Raw genomic sequence first — 16,187 nt, 5'->3', positions numbered from 1 at the left:
GGCATAATAAAGGGTGGTGGAGACAAAGGCTAATAAGCTGCTTATAAAGCAAGACAAGAGAAGGAAAAAATTAAAATATGCCAAAGGAGTAGTAAGTTTTAAGAGCTGAGAGATTGCTGAAGAACTCAGGAGGTTCTTACAGTTCTGTATGCCTTCAAACTATGACAAGCTCATGGGAAAAATTACAGAATATATATTAGAGAGGTTAACATTCCAAAGTTAACAGATTGGAAAGATCAGTAGAGACAGAGAAAGCTACAAATTTGATTAAATTAATGCCAATCCCCAGGACCAGACAGGTTTTCAGCAGAGTTTTATCAGGTGAAATCACATCACTACAGACAAACCAGACACAATGATTTTTGTAGGGAGTAAGGAGATTCCCAATACAATGAAAAGGGCAGATATCATAATACTAAAGCCACAAAAAGACAAGCTGCTATGTGGCTTGTTACGGCCAATCTTGCTTCTTAATATAGACATGAACATATTTTCAAAGTGTCTTGCCAGAATAGAAGCAGTCCTTCCTCAGTTAATACAAATTGGTTAAATAGGTTCCACATGCAATAGACAACCAAACAACATTAGAATATTAGGATTATTTAATAATATACAGAACAAAAAACTGAAGGCCTGTGCTATTCTTAGGCACGTAAATGGCATTTGATAAAGTAGAGTAGCCTTTCCTAAAAACAATGCTATTGGAAATAGGTTTTGAAGTCAATATAAAAAAAAAAAAAAAAACATGGATAAATATGACTCTCCCTCAGATAAAACAGGAGTGAAGGGGGATATATACCCAAGAATTTCAATTACTAAGAGGAACCAAATAAGGTTGTCCTCTATTCCCTTTGTTGTTTGCTCTCTTTATTTAACCCCTGGCTCAAAATGTAAGCCAGAAGAGCAAGTTAAAATGAATAAAACTGAACTTATTGTTGTGCTGTATGAAGACTGTGCAATACTAATCATTACCAACCCAGTACAATCTAGGACACATTCTCAAGGTAATTAATTCAGAGGTATATTAGCCTATACAATTATATTATATCCAAAATTAGATATAAAGATGGAAAGATCTATGGTTTAACAGCTGCACAATACATTGTTTGTTTAAATTACACAAATTCTGAAGCATTTTGGAGTCAATATTTCTCCTAACTTCAAATCAGCTACATGAAATGAACTTGCCTCCCATTATTTTGAAACTGAAAAGTTTGTTGGATCAGAAAACACTACATTTGTCTTGACCCCAGAGCAACAGTAAAGAAGAACCGTTGCCAAAAAAATTTCCTACTTCAGGACTTAACAATATGTACATGAAAAAGAATAAGGAAATTCAAACAGGAGTTACATTAGTATTGGACAATAAACATAGATCCACACTGGAAGGGGAACTGGCAATACCAAATTTACTAAAATATTATTGGGGGACTATTTGCATCTAACACACATCAAAACACATGTAGGAAGCCTAAGTTTCAGGAGATGATTAACAAGGATAGAAACTCTCATTACAGAAAAGGGCAACCAGAAGGGGCTAATCACCAGATGGTGCAACAAATTGTTACTGATGGATCGAAATATAGGTAAGAAGGTAAGCAGCCACAAATCGATTGTTTAAGGATAACAAGCACAGACTCTGAATAAGTTTGTCTGAAACTTCCATAAGCATGTTAACAAAGGCTCTTTGGTAGTTTATGACACTGAATTCATTGGCTTGAAGAACACACCTTCTGCTATGCTACCACATGAGTCTTAAGATTTTAATTCACTATACATTAAATAACTTGTTTTGAATTTTTACATGGAAGAAAGTTGAAGAGCAGTTCAAAATATTTACAAAAGTAGCAAATACCTGAAGTACTCACAGCTGTGGAATAAGGGTTATGAACTCCAATATTTTCAGCCCAGCAGCCACATCCATAAAGAGCTGCCTGAGAAGAGAAATGGATCTTTTATAAATTCAAGTACTTAGTTTTTGGGAAAAAGGGAGATTATTACATAGGATAAAGGAATAAGATTCAAAATAGCTACTCCAGTACATTTTGCTACATCCTCCAACAGTTACTCAATCCTGAAGAGGAGTACCTTGGAGGTGTTCTTATCTCCCTAGGTAGGGATGGAGGGCTCAATCTTGCTGCAATGGTAAAACTCACATACATTTCAACAGGAGCTGGAATGGGCCCTATTACTACAGAGTGAAACCTAAGAGTGGTGGACCCTAATCCACTACTCTTATGCTTTAAAGAGTTCTTTAAAACATGTTTTATGTTTAAAATATTAAAACATAAATGCTTTTAGCTACACATTTTAAAGAACCCTAAAGAATCTTAAGGTCAGTCCAAAAGAGGGCTACCTATGGGATGATGCCAAACAGTGGACTAATTGGTTGTATGTAAGCAGTAGAGTATACAGACTCTTGAAGATTCTCAGAATTGTTACTCCATGTTGATAGGCCTATCGATGCTGTGTGTTCTTATACTATCATATCTTTATCACCTCCTTCAAAAGATTCTAGCACAACAAAAGAGCATCGCTGAATTTGAAAATGGACATGTTATCCTCACATATTGATCAAAACCTTATAGAACTGGTAAATTTATCTAACAGTTATCAGAGTGGCACTTTTTCTTTTAAGCTTTGTGGGGTATTTAATGAGTGGCAAAAGTGAGATACTAATAGCACTAGCAAAAGCGAAGCGTACCAAGAGCAGGCTCTACCTATGCATCCCAACTAACCTGCAACACACCTGCTATTCCAGTCTTATGTAATAACCACAAAGCATGCCAAATTAGATGAAGTTCTGCAACATTGATAAAGATCCTCTAGATTAGACAAAACTCATTTCCCCATGCAGAGTAGTCAAGAACGGAATCCAGGTCTTCAGATTTGAATGCTAAGGCATCAATTCACTATCACCTGACTCTTGGCTAGTTTGCAGTTGCACTGTTTATTAAATATGTAAGCCATTCCCTGGTAATACTAAGTAACTGTCCCCTGTTGAAAATACATAATCACCTGACCAACTCTTCCAGGATGCTTCAAAGCCAAGCCTCCACTGGAGACAGCAGCAGCAACATTTCCTTCTTGGTCAACAACGACCGCACCAACTGTATCCAGTGTTCCTGAGTCATTCTCCTGCAGGACATACAAAGAGAAGCAACTACCAAAAAGAGTACACTAAACAGAGGGCTAAAATTAAATTATATTTCTTTAAAAGTACGCAAAAGCAGTGCTCAAAATCTGATGACTAACTGGCAGGCCAACAAAAAAAAGCTTCTTTATTGCTGTCCACAGTGTACCTGGTCTGTAATGTTGTAAATTGTCATTCAGAGCGGCAATTCACTTATTCATGAATAGTCACTAAATCAAGGAAAGAGATGGAGAATGACTCTCAAGCCACTGAGCCAAAACTTATAAGAAGGGTGGTGCTCTCACCATCTCCCCATTTTGTTACACCAGCCCAAAAATGTTTCGACAATGCCAAAATGAAGTTTCACTCCAACACTACCACTTGTGTTCATTTTTTGGTTTCGTCAGAACTATTTGGCGAACTTGACCAATTCACAAATAGTTTCAGGTCAACCAGAACTGCATTTTTTGGCAAGTAATTTAATCATGGAAAAAATTATGCTCAGTTCTACTATTAACTCATTTATGGGTATTTCGTGTCACTAGCTCCATGGCATACATTTAAGTTTTTATAAAAACTCAATCCTGCACACAATGATCCTGGTGAACAGTTCCACTGAATTCAATGAAGCTACTCATGTGAGTAAAGTTACCCATGTACACGTTTGTAGGATTGCCCCTTCAACCCCAGTCACACCGTACAGCTAGGACAAGAGTCACACTGTACTGGTAATTTATCTTTTTAGAAGTTAAGGAGAAAGTGAAAGCTAGAACTGAGGGTCTTCCATGGAAGATTCTCCATAGAGTTCATTAATTTTTCTCTACTTAAAAATGAGATATTGGGGAAAAAAACAAGTCTCTTCAAACATACAAAATTAGAATGTCCACTTCAATTTTTAGCATGTAAATAGCTTACTAACTTAAATGCTGGATGTAAAATATCACACACTGTGGCTATTAACTCCAGTAATAAGGTCTGGTCTACACTACGGGCTTAGGTCGAATTTATCCATTTTAGGTCGATTTAAAAATGACTGCGTCCACACAACCAACCCTGTTCAGTCAACCTGAAGGGCTCTTAAAATCGACTTCTGTACGCCTCCCTGATGAGGGGAGAAGCGCTAAAATAGACCTTGCTGGGTCGAATTTGGGGTAGTGCAGACGCAAATTGACGGTATTGGCCTCCACGAGTTATCCCACAGCGCTCCATTGTGACCGCTCTGGACAGCACTTTGAACTCCAGTGCACTAGCCAGGTACACAGGAAGAGCCCCGGGAACTTCTGAATTTCATTTCCTGTTTGGTCAGTGTGGCGAACTCAGCAGGAGTCAGCAGCACAGGTGACCATGCAGTCCCCCCAGAATCATAGAGCATAGAATGTTTCTACACTCCCCCTATCATTTCCATCCCTGAGGTTATCACAGATTAGAAGGCGAAAAAAACGCACTCGCGATGACATGTTTTCCGAGCTCATGTAGTCCTCCCGCACTGATAAGACGCAGCTTAATACATGGAGGCATTCAGTGGCAGAGGCCAGGAAAGAATTAAGTGAGTGCGAAGAGCAGAGGCAGGACGCGATGCTGAGGCTAATGAGGGAGCAAACGGACATGATGAAGCGTCTGTTGGAGCTGCAGAAAAGCCAACAAAAGCACAGACTGCTGGTGCATTCACTGTATAACCGCCTACCCTTCTCCCCATGTTCCATAGCCTCCTCACCCAGACGCCCAAGAATGTGGTGGGTGTGGGGGGAGGGGAGGCTCCGAGCACCCAGCCACTCCACTCCAGAGAATGGCCCAAGGAACAGAAGGCTGTCAGTCAAACAGTTTAATTTTTAGTGTGGCTACAATAAGCAATGTGGCCTTTTCCTTCCCTCCTCCCCCACCCCACCCGGGTTACCTTGTCCGTTATCTCATTTTTTTTTAAATTAATAAAGAAAGAATGCATGGTTCCAAAACAATAGTTACTTTACTTCTAAGGGGGGAGGGTGGTTGGCTTACAGGGAATTAAAATCAACAAAGGGGGCGGGTTTGCAACGAGGAGAAACACACACAACTGTCACACCGAAGCCTGGTCAGACATGAAACTGATTTTCAATGCCTCTCTGATGTGCATCGCACCTTGCTGTGCTCTTCTAATCACCCTGGTGTCTGGCTGCTCAAAATCAGATGCCAGGCGATTTGCCTCAACCTCCTACCCTGCCATAAACGTCTCCCTCTTACTCTCACAGATATTATGGAGCACACAACAAGCAGCAATAACAATGGGAATGTTGGTTGCGCTGAGGTCTGACCTAGTCAGCAAACAGCATCAGCGAGCTTTTAAACGTCCAAAGGCACATTCTACCACCATTCTGCACTTGCTCAGCCTATAGCTGAACTGCTCCTTACTACTGTCCAGGCTTCATGAACCATGGGAGCAAGGGGCAAGCTGAGGTAGGTGTGACTGTGCGGTGTTGCCGGCTGGGAGAGCAGCCTGAGGCAGAAGCCTCCAGCTCGCATGATATTCCAGGGAGGACTGAATCTCCATGAGACGAAACTTAAAGAAGAGAATGACCTGGAGTCTCTGGCTCCCATTCGGTGCTCTAAGAGGAGAATAGCCATGTCTGTCCAGGTGCCCCAATCAACCTCACGGAGGTCTACCAGGAGCACCCAGGAGACGTACGATGGCTATCAGTCCTACCGCACCGTCTGCCGCGAAGGCAAGAAGCTGCTGATGTGTAGCAATGCAGTACTGCATCTGCCAGCAGTACCCAGGAGACATAAGGTAATGGTGAGCTGAGCGGGTTCCATGCTTGCCGTGGTATGGCGTCTGCCCAGGTAACCCAGGAAAAAAAGGAGCAGAACGACTGTCTGCTGTTGCTTTCATGGAGGGAGGGGGGCCTGACGACATGTATCGAAAACCACACGTGACAATGTTTTTGCCCCATCAGGCATTGGGAGCTTAACCCAGAACCAATGGGCAGCGGAGACTGCGGGAACTGTGGGATAGCTACCCACAGTGCACTGCTCTATAAGTCGATGCTAGCCATGGTGGTGAAGACGCACTTCACTGACTTAATGTGCTTAGTGTGGACATACACAATCAACTGTATACAATCAGTTTCTAAAAATTGACTTCTATAAAATTGACCTAATTTCGTAGTGTAGACATACCCTATGAGTACTAATAGCCCAATGGTAAGGGCACTCTCCTGAGAAGCAAGAGAGACTCTGGTTCAAGTCCCTGCTCCACATCAAGCAGAGGGGGATGGAACCCAGCTCTCCCACCTCCTGGATAAGTACTCTACCCACTGCATTAAAGGCTGTAAGGGGTCTCCTCCTTCTCCTCTGTTTCTTGAAAATGGCTGACTAGGCTTAGGCATCTAACTGCAGAAAAGGATTCATGGCTGTGAATCTTAAGCAGAAGGATGACTTCCAAGCAGTATCCCCAAAGGGAGGAAGGAGCTTTGGAATCCAGTCCAGATCTGAAGACAGCACTGCTGAACCAAGTGCCACACTGGATCTAGCAGCATGGGACATGGTATAGTGTTTCTAAAATGTATGTATTGAAGACTACTTAGTGGCCCTCCATAGCTCATATATTAGCACATTCTTAAATTATGTCGTAGATGTTACCTATGATCTGGTCAAATGCACTATCATCCTTTGGGGGGAGTAGGGACTGAATGACTGCAGCATCGTAAGTGATAATACATCCAGAATACTGTAAAAGGCAGGACCTGCCATCAAAGCACCAATGTCCAAGACCCTACGGGCTGATGTGATGGCTACTAAAAAGCCATCTCTGCAGATGAGTAATATGTCACCCAGATTGTTCTGACCGCAGGCACAAGTATATATTTCCTAAACTCCTTAAATCACAATTAGAAAAAGGAAAATACTCACATACAGTTAAGTTAGTTAAAATATCTTTAAAACTAAATTGCATTGGCAATCAAGTCCAACATGCAATTTAGGGCTTTTGTTTTTCAAAAGCAGGGGCCTGAACAAAGACTCTTGTGTACATACGACTTAAACCCAATGTTACTCAAATCAAGCAGACGGCAATTCTTCAGGCAAGTGGCTTGTTTCAATATAACTGAAAAAAAGCTTAACAGCCAAAAAAAATTGCAGATTAAGAACAGGACCTTTTGCCATCCTCTAGTACGAATAAATATTTTCAACCATGTTCGAAGTCAGGTTTTTTTAAACGGATATTTAGGAAGGGAATGGCATTTTATACTGGAAAGAAGAAGTTAATAGGGGGAACAAAAGTGAACATCTATTGCTGATAATTACTTGTGCCTGTGGTCAGAACACTCTGGGTGACAGTTGGCCAATCAGTCAGTACTCCACGCCCAGCTGGGGAATAAATCACCTAATCCACTTAAACAGAAACAGCTCCACTTATGAATACATTTAAGATTAGCTCACATGCAAAGGAATATAATTTCTCAAACTCTATATCATCTAATTATTTAGCATGCACATACAATCTTGAAGATGTGGAAATGTATTTTAGGTCAATTTCTAGTTTCTTCACCCCTAAATGTAGTGAAGTTAAACAGATTTTTAACTTTAAATTAGAAACTCTCATAAAGAAATGCTAAAGAATAACAGAGATTAGAACTTTTAACTAAACTGTAGAAATTGTGAAAAAAAAACTAAAAATATTTTGTTGTTCACTTGGGCCTTGTCTAACCAGTCAGCTTACAGAAAGCACACAGCCCGCTGTGTGGATGCTGCTACTGCACACTAAAAGTTCCACAGTATGCTTTGACATACTGCTGTTCGATAGCAAAACTACTCTGGTCAGTGGCATTGTCTAGTTCTTATATAAAAGGAGTACTCAGTGCTATGGAGGAATACTTTAAAGCAGTCGTGGGCCGCATACGGCCCGTCAGGGTTATCTGCTAGCGGGCCGCAAGACAGTTTGTTTACACTGACCGTCCGCAGCCATCGCTGCCTGTAGCTCCCAGTGGCTGCGGTTCACCATTCTCAGCCAAAGGCAGCTGCCGGAAGTGATGCCCCGAGCTGCGAGAGCGCTGCAAACTCCAGAGCCCCCCGGTATTGCTGAGGCTTTTTTAATGTGCACATTTGGTATTACAATGTCACAAAAGTATTTTACCAATCTGTTTTAAACGTTACCTGCAATATATTAACAGTAAGACTAATACTTATCAGTTAACCATTTAACATTTTACATCCCTAGTTAGGAGCTGTAGACTACAGAGGTTGCCTCTTTTCCTCTTCCTCTGAGGGTACACTCTGCTTTCGCATCTGTTCCTTCCATGAACCAGAACAACAGGTACTGAGAGAATGGCACAGCCATTTCGCCTACATTGTCCATCTTTAGCTTTGTGAAAGAATAAAGAGGAAGCACTGGAGGGACAGGTCAGAACCCACCCCCAATACATGCGAAGAATGCGGGGAAACCCCTCCAAGATGGGTAGGGAAAATTCTGCACTTCTCAGAAGAAGTTTACTCTAGAAGTGCATAAGTATATGAAATTTTGAGGATTGTATGTTTTGGACACCAGATGAAGTAGTGAATAAAGTTTTTGATTATATTTAATCTAGTAAAATATTCTGCCTTTGGTAATGGAACCTTGATGCCACGCTTTAACTTAGCATGAAATGCTGTTGTAAGCGTTAAAAGTCCCCTTACACCACCTTAATTACAATGGCAGTGGCAGGTGCTACTGCACACTCAAACAAGGATCTGATATCCTCGTATCAGATTATCCAAAAGACTTAATTGATAGTGATTCCTCCAGTATGTGTTCCACTGACTCAATTTTATTAAGCCAAATAGTGGAGATTCCAAACTAACTCAGACCAATTAACATGCTAGTTTTCCCAACACACAAATACACTGGGCCAAATGTTCAATTGATGCAGTCACGCTGAAATGAATGAGTTATACTGATTTACACCAGCTGAAGATCTGGTCTTTTGAAACTAGCTGAAACTATAGTTTATGTTGTGCTACCTGTACCTTCCTGGCTCACACCAAGGCAATGTAAGTGCATATGGCCTCTCAACTGCAACTGCATAAAGCCAAGTCAGGACACTGCTTTTTTCTGAAGAGGCTCCAGTGAAATTAGGACAATCACTCTGGCTGTAATTAAAAATGTTGGGTTAAAATATTCACTGGCGTGGAACAGGTTTGTCAACCAAATGAAAGGCACCCCAGGGGAACTCTGTTAGGGGAAAAAAAGAAAAATCAAGCTCATTGAGGTTTTATCCTGTAGTGTGCAAGTACCATGTAAAGGCTCCAATCCTTACATTTTTAAATATTCACTTTATTGTATATGCAAGTTCTACTCCACTTCATGACTTCTGAAAAATCCACCCAACAAAGAGAATGGATGTCCAAAATGAAACATTAAATGAGTAAACACTATCTAAACAAGACATTTACATGTGAACTAGCCCTTTGGAAAAAAATTAAGGCTGTGAAAAATGGTGTGTTTTAAGGAAGCGGAAATTCAATTGACTTTCACAAGACCCTCTTGAGTAGTCAAGCTGTCCACAGAGGACTGATCCAATTCCCACTGCAGTCTGAGGGAGTCTTGACTGGTATTAGTGGGTCCAGAATTGGGCCCAAAATGAGTTATCCAGGTCTGATTTCAGTGTAATTTTTGTTGAGTGTGCTACAGAATTGCTACATCCAATTATTTAATCCCTCATCTGAACCGAGGGAGGCCAAGGACTAACATATCCCTCTTAGCCCTGAAGTTGTTCCCTTCAGATCAGATTTGATGCATATTAAAAGCTTTCTCACTGGCCTGCAACTGCCTGCATTCTACATATTACGTAGACACATTATTTCAGCCCACAGCGTTGTCAATCTGGTTTCTTTCATAAGGACCGAATTCACTGAAATTTAGAGAAAGTGGTGGGATTAATCAAATTACTTACCACTAAGCAGAGTTCTCATATTTGGTCATCTCCTCTACTTACTATCCCTGGTCTGTGGGTGCTCCCCATAACTGCTGCCACATGTCCCTTGAAATTTCAAATTGCAGGTTGGTAAAATCACGCACCAGCACATGTATCAAGCATTGACCTGCCCCACATTACATGAATGTCAATACTCTGCAGAGACCCTCCTCCCTCAGTTACAGGGAAGTGTGCACAAGCCTGTAAGCAACAGGCAAAGGTCAGATACCAGTAAATAACCCATTTTCCCCCTCTAATTCTTATCTTCTCTACTGAGCCTTAGCTTTTCGAAGACTGAGAATTAGTACCTTTACATAAGGAAGGTATGACTTGAGAATGTAGAAGAAATAGGCCTGATTCTTCACTGCCTTGCACCTTGTGCAGTCATTTACTCCAGTACAGAGCAACGGTAAAATATTATTCCACTTTCATATGCAGTATTATTGTAGCCACATTGGTCCCAGGGTATTAAAGAGACAAGGTGGGTGAGGTAATGTTGGTCCAATAAAAGATATTACCTCACCCACTTTGTCATTCTAGTTCCGTAGCATTTACGTGCACTTTAAATGAGGGTAAGTGACTACAAGCCAGTGGAGAATCAGGCCACCAGAGTCTGGAGAACTGGCTGTCCAAGAAAGGCATTGGCCACAAACAAAATGCAGGTAAATGTTTAAAAGAACTACTACCCTTCACTTTCACAGTAGTCATATTTCACGGAAGGGATATGTTTGGAATAGGCTACAGCGGTTGCCTTGCTGCACTACTTGTAAAGTCTTCAATAGACCAACCCCACAGTTGTGACTTACACAGTCCACCACTAATTTTTCTTTTATTTAGTATTGTACTCACTAAGTATCCTACTTTAGCCAACTATATATTAATACTCCTACTGTAAACCTATATATTAAGCAACAGAGAGACATGATGCTGAAGTGACAACAAAGGCTCAAAAGTCAAACTAGCAGGGAGGGGAAGAAAAGGAGAGAATTGTGGCAGTTTTGTAGTAAAGGAGCATAAGTAACATGGGCCAGGTCAATACTAGATGCATGAACTGATGCACATTTACCGACCTGATATTTCAAATTTCACCACCTCCAGGTCCACAAAATAGTGTTATCAGGAAACATTAAAAAATGGGAAACAATGATAGATCCCAAGCTGGAGAAAATGTTTTATTAGATATTTATCAGCCCATATTTACACTTGTCACATTTCCACTTTAAAATGTGCAATAGCGTAGATATATTTACATCACAGACAAGACAAAAAGGCATCTTTTTTCTCAGTTCTTTTGAAACTGCAAATAGCAGGAAGTTCTATCAGCACAGAAGATAATTTAGATGATCTGATATTATACTGATACTAACATGCATAAGATGGCCAAAGATGAGTAGTTTGTGATGCTATATCAGGTCACTTCATCTACAAAATGAAAATTTAGATGTGAAATTTTCACATTATAAATTATCTTTGCAGTAAGAGTGACAAAAGATCTACTCACCTTTTCACTTGATTGTCTTCTTTTCTTTAGCTGAATAAGATCTGTTTCCACCTTTTCTGCCAGCTCCAGCTTCCTTTTGTTCCTCTTAAAAGCTGCTAAACTAAACCCTATAAAATATTTTAGAAGCATTTAACTAATGAAGGGTTATTCAAACAAATACTAGATTAGTAAGGTATTACACTTCAGAAGTCTCTTCCACCCCACATGATTAGTAGCAATAGCCAAAGTTAACATATAGATTGTGTGAAGTTTCAGTACTACAGATTTTACATCTTTTACTAAATCAAAAGGAGATATTGTTCAAATATAACCTTGAGTAAAATACCTAATGCAGACAAGTCACTGAACACATCTGGAAGTTATGATGCCCTAAATATCTTCCTATTTGGCAGTCATGTAGCAACACTAGACAAAAGAAAAGCTGTAAGTGTCTTGTTAGAATGATTGTTTTGGACTGTTAAGATGTAAATAGATGCCATGTGAGCTTGTTTTGATGATATCCATAAGTTTGTGTAGCCTCTTCACCATGTTTAATTATATATCTGTATGCTCACCCACATATTTAAATCCACATAACACACAGGCAATATTTTTATGCACCATAATCCAGCACAGGCTAAAGATCAATACATCTTGAGGATGCATACATGTGTTTTTCCACATTTAATAACTACATTTAAAAGGAAATGTTTTCTAAATTACAAATAAAAATGTGATGCTTAATAAAAATGATGGTGTATTCTCAGTTTGAGGGTTTTGTTTTACAAAAAGCATATTGACAGGAACACTTTTGTAGTTCAAATTAGTTTTGACTTAATGTTACCCTCAGATTGTCTTAATTCCCCCCATACTTCTAAGAGGGAAAGAAGAAACATTGCAGCGGGTATTCCCTTTGATAAGTAGAGACCTATACAGGTATATTCCAAAGCCAGTGAAAGTTAAATGCAACAAATCCCTACATCACAAAAGAATGTTTAATTACATTTCAAATATAGCTGAAAATAGCTTTCTTTCTGTAGAATTATCATTTACAAAGCCAGCACAGCTTCAGGAGCAATCTATTAGTTAAGTGATACTGCCTAGTAAAACTAGCCAAAATTCAGAGTTTCCAGTTCATGGAATATTTCAACATTTCAAAATTTGGTTCTGGCCAGATTCAGGTTAAAACCAAATGTTTGAAAGTTTCTCATGAACCAGGAATTCTGAAAAAAAATTGGTTTCAAAAGCACCAAAGCATGGTGTTTCCCAAACAAAGTATGATTCCCAAATCCTGGCACATTTTTTGTGAAACTGACATGATACCAGTTTCACCACTATTATTCAATGGTGGACAACAGTGGAACTGACAAATTTCAGCAGCTGCCAGGGATCCCGGGGTCCATGGCTCCTGGGCAGCCTTGTTATGCAGACTTCCCCAGAGCTGGGCACCCCAGGGCTTCCAACCTTCTGGATCGTCTGACTCTCTGAGCTACCTGACTCCCACCACCTGGGGAGCCAGCTGGCCTGCGGTCTGGGCTCTCAAGGACTTCCAAGCTCATTGCGGGAGCCTAAACCCTAACAGTCACAGCTCAGGCTGAGGTTTCCAAGTTCCTGGGTACAGTGGCAGTGAGCCTAGGACCACTGTGAGCCCTGGCTCCAGGCTCCACAGCAAGATGCCTGAAGACTTCGAGACCCAGCTCAATCCAGAGGCCCCAGGCTTCCCATTCTGCTGTGGGGACCCTAGAAACCTGGGATCTCCAGCCCCAAAGCACTCTACATAGCTGGGGTGTACCTGAGCCAAGGACCTATGGTTCCATGGTGACCTGGCAGGGACCAGGAAGGTTTCCTCAGGACTTTCCAACCTGCTCTACTGCCTAGCCAGCAGAACACAACTTACCTTTGCAATTCCCACAAAGTTTCATGGAAACTGTAGTTACATCTTTGGCAATTGAATAGGGAAGATTGAAAGACACCCAGTGCGTTTTCCTCTTTAGCTTAAAAGATTTCTGCGGAAAAGGACCTAGGGGTGACAGTGGACGAGAAGCTGGATATGAGTCAGCAGTGTGCCCTTGTTGCCAAGAAGGCCAATGGCATTTTGGGATGTATAAGTAGGGGCATAGCGAGCAGATCGAGGGACGTGATCGTTCCCCTCTATTCGACATTGGTGAGGCCTCATCTGGAGTACTGTGTCCAGTTTTGGGCCCCACACTTCAAGAAGGATGTGGATAAATTGGAGAGAGTCCAGCGAAGGGCAACAAAAATGATTAGGGGTCTGGAACACATGAGTTATGAGGAGAGGCTGAGGGAGCTGGGATTGTTTAGCCTGCAGAAGAGAAGAATGAGGGGGGATCTGATAGCTGCTTTCAACTACCTGAAAGGGGGTTCCAAAGAGAATGGCTCTAGACTGTTCTCAATGGTATCAGATGACAGAACGAGGAGTAATGGTCTCAAGCTGCAGTGGGGGAGGTTTAGATTGGATATTAGGAAAAACTTTTTCACTAAGAGGGTGGTGAGACACTGGAATGCGTTACCTAGGGAGGTGGTAGAATCTCCTTCCTTAGAGGTTTTTAAGGTCAGGCTTGACAAAGCCCTGGCTGGGATGATTTAACTGGGAATTGGTCCTGCTTCGAGCAGGGGGTTGGACTAGATGACCTTCTGGGGTCCCTTCCAACCCTTATATTCTATGATTCTATGATTCTATGATTTTTAAGGAATGAAAATTGTGGGGACTAAACTATCAGTCTCCTTTCCTCTCTGAAGTGATTGAGAAAGCTAGTCTTCACAAATCCATTAAAAATTATAGATTCAGGAACAGGACAACCTGCAACAGCCAAGAAAGGAACCCATCCCATCATTCAGAGCATAGTAAAGCAGGAATTCGTTAAATATGCCTATATATGATTCAATACAAAGAGCTCTTTAGCGTGTAAACTGATCTGAAGAGAACAACACTACATTGGAAAGATTACTCCAACTCCAACTCCGCTTGGTTTGAGAAACTGTCCTAAAAAGTACAAGCCATTTAGAAAACACGTGAATTTAAGTTCAATGTTTAACAGGTAAACTTTCAGGTTGACTTGGGCCTCAATCCAGCAAGACACTTAAGATCGTGTGTAACTTCAAGCAGGTGAGGAGTCCTACTGATGTGCTCAAGTGCATTTATTGGAACCTAAATGGCTCATGGACAGTGATAAGGCTCTGGAGCTCTTCAGTTCTAGGTTACCAGTGACCTTAAGTCACTGTCATCTGAAAGCTGTGTGGCAGTTTAAATGAACAAATTGGTGGTTTCAGTCCTGCATGGACAAGCATACATAAACCTAAACCACAATTAATACTAGTTGGAACTACTGGTAGCATTGTTGGCAATGGCAAAGGACTGAATGGGTTTGGAGACTGAACTATTCACCCTGGAAGTGATCCTTCAAGAATAAGACTCATGCACATTGATAGGACAGGGTGGAGGAAATTTGCACTTCCAATACTCTTGGCTTATCTGTTCAAAGTCCAAAAATCTGTGTGGAAGAGTATTCTGCCAGTCCATCCTACCTGCCCTGAGGCTCCCCTCTCCTACAGCTGCTTTTACAGCCTATGGTGTGAGTAGTGGCCACAGCACATCTGTACCACTTGTATATCCACTGGCCCAATGCCTGTACATGATTATGGAATATATAGGCCAACTCACATCATGCTACTAATACTGTCCTGTAAGTTAGTTTACGCTGGGAGAGCACTAAGACCAAACGATGCAATAAGTGCACTGTAGGATGTCTCCCATCACTCTTGCACCTTGGTTGGCTACTTCGCCACTTCAACTGCACCCTCAACATATGAAGATCTCCAAAGTTCAATAGGTAAAATTCACATGCTATCAATAGAAGACATGAGTCTCTAGCACCTTTCACAAGCATAAGAGTTAATTAGTTTTGACTTTAAAGTGTACTTTCATTTTTCACTTATCTAAAGGTTTGTGCTTTCAAGAAGCATACTCTCCTAGAGATTTGCTTTTAAAGCCAATTTTATACATAGGTTTTGATTCAGTGCAGTATGTTGTAATAGTATTTTCACAAAGTCTTTTCCTTTAACATGGCCTTTCAAGAGGGCACCACTAGATTACCAAATGCAGGGCATAGGACAAAGGCCATCATTACTCAAGAAACTGTACATGCCTAAAGGTAATAAGCAGCAAATAAACATGAATTTGGGATACCAATATGTCATTCAACTCCAGAAAACTGGTAAAAAGTATTTGCACAGTTTTAGCCTCCATAGCAGTTAAAATTTATATAATCATGATGAGATTACAAGACTGGTTGGCATCACTGATTCAAAAAATCAATATAACACATTAAATGGATTAAAAACTGATCTCAAAGAGTAACTGCAAGTCACTTTTCATCCAAAGCCAAAGGTCATGTTTCTAGCGGAGGTCCAAAAAAATTGGTTCTTGGCCCAATGATATTTGAATCTATGATTTCTGAAGGATATAAAACTGCTAGAAAATCACAGATGACACCAACTGGTAATATAGTAACAATAGATCAATTTAACAGAGATCTGTATTGCTTGGAAAACTGGTGTTATTTGAACATGTTTTTTAGTGCAGTCAAATTAAAGGTCATACATCCAGGAAAAAGGCAGGTCACACTTAAAGGAT

General features: G+C 40.8%; 1 protein-coding gene across 11 annotated transcripts in view; it reads right to left on the bottom strand.

Moving 5' to 3' along the window:
- The window catches only part of TASP1 (taspase 1), a 166,159-nt gene that overhangs the window by 104,288 nt on the left and 45,684 nt on the right, over nt 1-16,187 (bottom strand). For all 11 annotated transcript variants that reach the window (XR_007355589.2, XR_007355590.2, XM_048842611.2 and 8 more), the window contains 3 exons: nt 11,555-11,661; nt 3,019-3,138; nt 1,856-1,934 (listed from right to left, as the gene is read on the bottom strand). Coding sequence is in view for 9 of the 11 variants with exons in the window: in XM_048842611.2 (XP_048698568.1) it covers nt 1,856-1,934; nt 3,019-3,138; nt 11,555-11,661 (306 nt within the window). In the remaining 2 variants the exon portion in view is untranslated. The remainder of the gene's footprint in view (nt 1-1,855; nt 1,935-3,018; nt 3,139-11,554; nt 11,662-16,187) is intronic.

Source organism: Caretta caretta, chromosome 3, assembly GCF_965140235.1.
Source record: "Caretta caretta isolate rCarCar2 chromosome 3, rCarCar1.hap1, whole genome shotgun sequence".
Lineage (NCBI taxonomy): Eukaryota > Metazoa > Chordata > Testudines > Cheloniidae > Caretta > Caretta caretta.
Note: the sequence above shows the minus strand (reverse complement) of the source record. Positions and strands in the feature narration are given on the sequence as shown.